The 8062-nt window shown below is 42.9% G+C and overlaps 1 protein-coding gene across 1 annotated transcript; it reads left to right on the top strand.

Annotated features, from left to right (window-relative positions):
• Positions 1 to 6668: 6668 nt before the first annotated feature.
• Positions 6669 to 7658, top strand: LOC136518993 (CASP-like protein 1C1). The gene is made up of 3 exons (XM_066512665.1): positions 6669 to 6903; positions 7009 to 7111; positions 7204 to 7658. The coding sequence occupies exons 1-3, from the start codon at positions 6749 to 6751 to the stop codon at positions 7432 to 7434; spliced, it is 489 nt and encodes a 162-aa protein (XP_066368762.1). The 5' UTR covers positions 6669 to 6748; the 3' UTR covers positions 7435 to 7658.
• The last annotated feature ends 404 nt before the right edge of the window (positions 7659 to 8062 follow it).

The following is an 8062-nucleotide window of genomic DNA, read 5'->3' as shown; positions in this document are numbered from 1 at the left end:
CATGTGTCTTAATATTGCAAACCCTAAGGACACGACTAACCCTTTTTCTACCATCCTTGTTTCCCTAGGGTTTTCATATTATGGGTAGTGTAGTTATGCTTAGCTGCTCCACCCACATTTAATACATGATGATGAAAGTAATATTGACTATGGTTAAAAGATGCTTTTATAGCAACATGGTTTAAGGAAAAAGGGGCAACGAGTACTGGAGCCCTTCCCGTTCTCTAGGGGGTACTCATGTCTGCTCTCCCTAAGGACCGGGTCATGGAGCGGCCTCTTGGGACTTACCGTACAGCTTCAAGCTATATGGATCTGGCTTGACGTATTAACAGGGCCTCTACTAGTAGGATGTGGCTTACCAGGTAGGCGTAAGAGAGTAACCTAGGTAATAAAGATTAAATTACGGTTGTCCAGGTCTCATGGCCATGGGGACGGTCGCCGTGCACCTAGGCAAAACCTTGCGGGTTGCATTCTATTAGCTGGAACCTACGAATAGTCTCGTAGTGAAACTCTGCCTACTCACCTTGGTAGTGTTTTTGGGACTGATCACCCTGGGCATATGGGAATCACAACTTGAAGTGAAAGTGTACACCTTTGTAGAGTTGAAACTGATATATCAGCCATGCTCATGGATACGAGCGGCCCAGACCCTCACATGATTAGAAATTGACTCAGATGGACAGCGATGATGGTTTCCCTAGTTTGAGATTGCTACCTCGATTATGATGATGATCTAATGATATACCTCACTCATTAATTAATGGTTGGGATCTTTCACTCACCTTAGTAAATAGGTTGCATTTAATAAAAGCTTGCCAACTAAAATGCTAATCTGCAGTAAGTCTGAGTCAGCCTTCTTTTTGTTAAGCCTTGCATTTCATTTACTTTTCGCTTGTACTTGCTGAGTTCAACATGGACTCACCCTTGCTATAATCACAAATAAAGGCTGCTCTTATGCTCAAGACTGGGATGAGGTGGATCCGCTATGTGTCAACGTTGTTGTCTTTATGTTTCCTTCGAATGCTATCGTTTATGTTTTCGCTAGACTTTGATGAAAGACTTGTAATAATGCTACTTGTACTCGTTTACACATTTATGTAAGAACACTGTGTATTGGACCATTGATGATGTCGTTGCATGTGTGTAATTTGATCCTAGCACACATGTAATATGCACCTGGTTTGCTCCTTCAAAATCAGGTGTGACATAACATGTTGCCAATCATGAAACACCAACAGCTGGCACGCAAGGTAGGGACTTTTGGCGAAATCACGTTTAGTACAGCAGTTCCAGGGATGTGATTGAGAGGTCAAAAGGATTATGAATTGAATGTCCTGGTTTTAGATTTTGGTGGAGCTATAGGCGGCAATTCAAGGAGGCTACGGTATTGTAACCACGTGGTGTAAAATGTTCAAATGATAAGTAAATGTTGTTGTTAGGAACACCACAATTTTGAGTTGCCAAAACTAAAATTTGCAATGAACCAAACTGCAACACAACCCCCTTGAAAGGACCGAGGATGTCGCCTAGAGGGGGGTGAATAGGCGTTTCTAAAAATTAACACCTTCAAATGTGGAAACGATTAGTATGAGAGTTTCCGATGGATCAGAAACTCCAAATCAGAGAATTAAACCCCTCAAGAGTTGGCCACAGAGTATACAAGGTATATAGAATATATTTAGGAGCTACAACCCTGCAAATCAAAGATTAAGATAGAGAATAAACAAATCGGCGCTAGTGGGTAATACCAGACACGTCGGGTATTCACGACTTCGGCAAATTTGCTCCAAACTTGCTCATTTTGGTTTTGCCTTTTGATCCAAGTGACAATGACCTACTAGAGGTTGTGCCACACACCAGTAACCTGTATACAAGCTCAAGCAACACAAATTGATCACAAATACCAAATCAAAAGGTAATTAAGACACAATATTTGTTTTACCGAAGTTCAGACTCCATTGAGTCCTACTCTCCATTGAGGGCTGTGAGTGACCCAGCAAAGGTTAGCTCTAGAGGACCCACGAAGGTCACTCTAGCTAGAGTCTTTTTCAACTCCTCTTCCTCCTTCCACTAGTTGATTCCTTCCCTTGCGGGGGTGGAATCGACCGTTATAAACTTCCTGTGGCATACCACAATCTCTTGGGTACTCTCCGGTGACCCCTAGCAGTCTAGGACTGAAGAGTCTAAGAGTAACAAATGCAAATCACAAGATTGACAAATATGCACAAGTGCTCAAGGGTGGCTTGCTCTCAATTTTGAATTTCTCTCAATCCACAAATATGATTTTGCAAATTGGATCACACACTCACTAAGAGAGGGTTGGAGAGTGTTCTCAAGGCTCAAAAACATGTATGGAAACCAGCAGAATCAGCAGCCTCCAAAGGTGGAGGCTTGGGGATATTTATAGCCCCTTTGAAAAACTAGTTGTTTTCTAGCCATTGGAATACCGGACACGTCTGATATCATCAGCATAGCGCCAACGTTAGCAAGTTAGAAGCATGCGTGAGACATCGGAACTCTTGATGCTTGTTGGTACTTCTAACTCCCGAAACTCCCGATTCGTGTTAGAACTTCCGACGAACCAAACAAAGAACACTAAAAAAGTAGTTGTAGCCAGGCCAATACCGAACACGCCCGATATTTCTTGCCACAGCAGGTTAAGTCAGAACTAGTGTCTCTCTCTTACTCAAACCTCACATGGGTTGGCTTGAGCACCTATGAATAATCATCTATCAACATGATGCATCCCTCTTAATAGTACGGCATAGCTATTGACTCAAGATAAAATGAAAACTGATTTTGAATCACTTGAGTTGATTTCCTTCAAGCCGAATGCCATAACTCTTAATCTTCATCAAGTGAGGGTGTCAATCATGTAAACTTTGATTTTTCTACTTGAGCATAGCCATCTTGAGCATGTGACTTGATTCCATTCAATAGATGAGAATTAACTTCAAATGTATCAAGTCACTTCCAATGATTTCTTCACTACATTTGATCCTCCACTTCAATGTGACCATGAAAGTTTTATTGGTACCTCAACTAAATGCAAGTACTTTCTTCTTCACCCTAGCTAGGCTCCTTGGTCACCAAGCCGTCGCTTGCCCTTCACCCTTGCTTAGTACCTCGAAGCCTTTCCTCGCTATTCTCACCAACTCAAGCCATCAAGTCACACCTTGTGTTGAATCATCCATCCTTTCATTTGTATAGTTGTCTTTTATGGTAGCAAGCTTTAAATGTGAGACCATTCCATAGGCAATCCCTCATGTCTCATTAATTAATTCTCAACGTACTTGCTTTATAATGAATCATAGAAATCCCACAATAAGTAAGCCTTGCATGAAATACATTTGCATTGTTGTCTTGTGTTTGAACTGGATTATTTATACAACAACACATTATTTTGGCTTTATACAATTAAATTAAATACCTATGAGATAACCAATTTTCATGTCCAACACTTAGCAAATAGGTTAGACCTTTAATCACGTTGTCATTCAATCATCAAAAACCCACTAAAGGGCTAGATGCACTTTCACCCCTTCTTTTCACTTCTTTTCTCGTCTCTTTTTTCTTTTGTTTACTCTATTCTTTCTTCTCTTTTTCTCTGAATCTTTTTTATAGTAATAGGGGCGCGGATAACAAATGAAATACAACACGATACAAGTAACTATGGTGACCAGCAACTTGATGAACACAATGCCACAAGATAATAGTACCGTGAAAAGGCTACAAGATTTTTTTGTGGCTTTTTAGTGGAGATCAACAAAAATGGTAACAAATGATGGATAAATCAAAGGTAAATATGTGGATGATGGTGAGACCTATCATGAAAGCGAAGGCTTTGATACCAGATGATAAGGAACCTCCTTGAGGGTGGCCGATCTTCACGATAGTAGGTCGAAGAATCGAAGATAACTTGCTACGAATAGCGGGGTAACTAGCTTTATACCTGACAAAGGTTGGATGGACCAAGTAATGGGGAGAGAGGCACCGAAACCGCGAAGACTTCGACTCGATCTCCGAACGACCACAGAACCACAATCCGGAACTAATCTACACAAACGGTGCAGACGTACTAGAAACCGTAGAGCACGAACTAGGGGAACCCAGAGAGATCTCTTCACAAGTCCAAGAAGAACAAGGAAGAACATAGGTTTGAGTAAGAGAGTCGGCAGCTCGGCTGCAATATCATATAGTTTATCAAATCATCAAAAGGTTTGTAATAGCTTAGAGGCAAGGGATAAACCTTCCTAGTTAGGTGTGAAAACGAAATAGAGTTTCTAAAGATAGGCTATGTGAAAGGTCACCATTAGATGGATTCCCAAAGTGGTCTCGCATGACTGTTGGCCTCCTAAACAGTATCCACTAATCTAGCCATAACTCTTTATTGGGAATTCAAAATGATGAGTCGTTTATTGGGTGTGAAAGTAGACTCGATAAGCTTTCTAGACATGTGTAGCATGCCGCACGAAACATTGTAGAACGATACCGTTTTGCATGGAAAGTTATACCAATATTATGTCCTAGAAAGACTGTTGACCTTGTTAGCAATCTTCACTATGTTCATATCTCAACATTGGAAAGTCCAAAAGACTTAGAACTGGCGCCATTGGAAACTAGAATTGATAAGCTTTCTAAAATGTCCTTACGGAGCTCCAAATCTTCAAGGAATCGATAGTTATGAATGTTTCTTACAGCTGGTCCGTTTTCCACTGTGCTAGTCTGAACTGATGGTCTGTTTTTCATCTTGTTGGTTCAAACTATTGGTCCATTTTTCACTGAGCTAGTCCGATGTAGAGTAATATCCTCCTCTTTATTTGTATACCTAAGGATAACCAAAGTAGAACACTTAGGTAGTATAACGTTCTCAAATATATCAAAGTTAATTTCAGCTAGGAATAAATTCACCTGCTCTTGTTTCTTTTTGGCACGACTTCGTGTAGGTGGCCCATGAGTGCTAGATAGTGAGCTTTCTTCATGTATCAACACATGTTGAGCTGGGATGTTCTCATCGAAATATGTACGCGAAAGACCCCTACGTATTCGTATGCTCGGTTACAGGGGTTGTTGCTCCTAACTACATAGTAGATGGGATGGAATGAGATTCATCTCGATCACGAGGTCCCTACCCTCCTTTATATAGGCAGAGAGGGTAGGGTTACAATGAGAGCGATCGGCTAAAAGGTGTGTTTCCTAGTTTATTACACAGAATGCGCAACAGATTGATCCTACGCTATCGTCCAGATACGCCTATCTCAGATATTCTCGGCATGCCTTGGTCTTCACGTTGGTCGACCTCCTCTGCCCTCGTGGGCCTCCTCCTTCACGGCCTCTGGCCTGATAGCCAGACGTGGTCGAATATACGGGCAGTGTAGGTACCCCTGGTCCATATATCCAGACATTATCCTTTCAATCTATGTGTGTGTCCTATGGAAGTTGTTGAGCCAGTGTAACTCTTTTAAGTGTAATGCTTAGAGCTGCTTTAGCTGGACCTGTTTTCTGGAATTATGTAGTTTGAACTTGATCAATGTGTGTTGATCTATACAATGTGCTCAGGGCAATGGGCACATTTCACCAATGTAGGGCACATTTCACCAATGCAGGCAACCAAACGCCTTCTCAAATGAGTAGTTGGTGTTAGTTAGAAAAACCTGACAATGCATCCAGGCAAACAAACAGGTTCCTGGCCCAGTGAGATCAAAGTGGAACATTACAACCAAACATGACACCTTGCACCATCTGGGCGAGCCTGGTCCTGCCCTGGCCCAGGTCGTCCACACGGACCACCTAGGTCGAGAAAAACAAATAGGTCCTTAGTGTTTCGATAAGCACAGTTGAAACTACAACAAGTAAAAAATGAAACATTATTCTGGTTTGCAAACGAGTTCATTTTTTTAACGTATAGGCCAGGCCACAGGCCTGCCTAAAACATTAAGGCATTTGTTTTGATGTAGTTGAATTCGCATCAATCCACATGTGTTGGGGTGGATTGAGTGAAACTTAACTAAATTCCATCCCAATTCACCTTAATACATGTGGATTGATGTAAATCGGACAACATTCAAACAATGCTTAAATATATTTATTGTTTTAAAATAGACGGCCGCCAATTGACGAAAATCAGCCGCACGAACAGCAAAAAAAAAACCTGTTAGCGGTATCACAACAACTAGTAGGTGTGCTACAGGCTTCAGTCAGGCGGAGAAACTTTTTCGTGGTTACCTGGGTTTGCCAAAAGGAAACCAGTAGCTCTGCTCGCTAGTCCCTTTAATTAAGTATTTTGTTCCTACAGCCTGCTATGCACGCAACACCGAATTCAGATGATGAGAAACAATATGTATACCAAACGACAGGAGAATAATTCTTTTGTATCATCACCAGTGCCAAGAGAGCAGAGCAGAGCAAGTCATAGAATTTTTCTCACGTTGCTCAACTATCATGGTACCTACACATATATGTTAGACACAAAAGAAAAAGGCATACTCTCAGAAGTTAAGGCAAAGTCGCTTACCAGCAAACCTGCTCCCGGATGCATAGGTTTCCTGCTCTTGCCTCTTGGTGTGCATGTTTTCCACACAGAGCTGAACCACCAAAACTACTGGAAGCGACCGGTGCAGCTATATATTTAACATGGCCACACAAAACTTGCTGAGGACTGAGGAGGCTCGTCCCCTATTGCGTATTGGTAACTCTCACTTAGCAAGCATATTCAGAGAGAGTGGTGGCCTGGCAGAGGATCGAAGAAATGGCGAAGCTGCACCGGCTCATCTCCGCCGTGCTGAGGCTGGCTGCAGCGGGAGCCGCGGCGGCCGCAGCCATAATCATGGTGACCAGCCACGAGACCACCAGCTTCTTCGGCATAGAGATGGAGGCCAAGTACTCGTACACCCCATCATTCGTGTAAGTAACAATCTCATTCTTCTCCATCATATCATGCATAGATCGGTCAACTAATTAAATTACAGTACTAATGTTGGTCATGACGATGCTCGTTCTAACACACAGCTTCTTCGTGGTGGCATTCGCTGTGGCTTTCGCCTACAGCCTGCTCGCCCTACTCGTGCGCCCGGGGAGCACCGCCTCCAGATTACTGCTCCTAAGCGACGTGGTAATTATATAGTATTAATTAAGCGCAAATTAACCTTATTACCTTGCAGATGATGCATGAATGTGACTCCGATCCTCCTCCATTCCACGCAGATGGTAGGGATGCTGCTGACGGGCGCTGTGGCGGCCACCGGCGCGATCTCTCAAGTCGGGAAGAGCGGCAACAAGCACACCGGGTGGCTGCCCATCTGCGCGCAGGTGCAGGCCTACTGCAGCCACGTGATGGGGGCGCTCATCGCTGGCTTCGTCTCGCTGCTCCTCTACTTCCTCATCATCATGTACTCCCTCCACGCGGTGGCCGAACCCCTCTGCTCCTGCCATTAGAAGCAGTTCTTCCTGTTCGCGTTCACAACTTGCTCATCGATCGGTCGATTAACCAACTATCCGACGAGCCCTGTATCACTGTATGCCGATCGAGATCTGCCACAGTTATACGTTATTTGCCGTTTGATTATATCTTCTCATTTATTTCCTAAGTGATCGTTTATTATTTGTTCCCCCTGAAATTATATTCAGGCAATTCAGCTGCATGCATGCGCCAAAATGCTTCTTTGTCATACTCTTTATTGCATTGGAACTTTAAATTGTGAAGAGAAAATGTTCGAAGAGGATAAATTTTTGGGGATTGCCCCCACTACCCGCTTACCCGCTTAGACCCCGTTCGCTTGTAGGAATTTTGGAGGAATTTGGAGGAATTTGTGAGAGAAAAACATTATTTCGGATGAAAAAAGAAGCGGATCAAGTCGGGTTTAAGGGCACGAACGGAGCCTTAGTGTTGAAGTCAAGGATTTGGTACATCAGTATCACCTTACTCATACCACGTCCTCAGTTGTGCTCAGTATCACCTTAACTCGTCATCAACGCCGATTTGCATGCTTTGTCACACCAGTTTGGTGAGCAAATATATATCTACCTTCACCTAAACAATCTCTTAGAATACCGCTTCGTACTA

This window comes from Miscanthus floridulus, chromosome 17 (genome assembly GCF_019320115.1).
Source record: "Miscanthus floridulus cultivar M001 chromosome 17, ASM1932011v1, whole genome shotgun sequence".
Classification (NCBI taxonomy): Eukaryota; Viridiplantae; Streptophyta; class Magnoliopsida; order Poales; family Poaceae; genus Miscanthus; species Miscanthus floridulus.
Note: the sequence above shows the minus strand (reverse complement) of the source record. Positions and strands in the feature narration are given on the sequence as shown.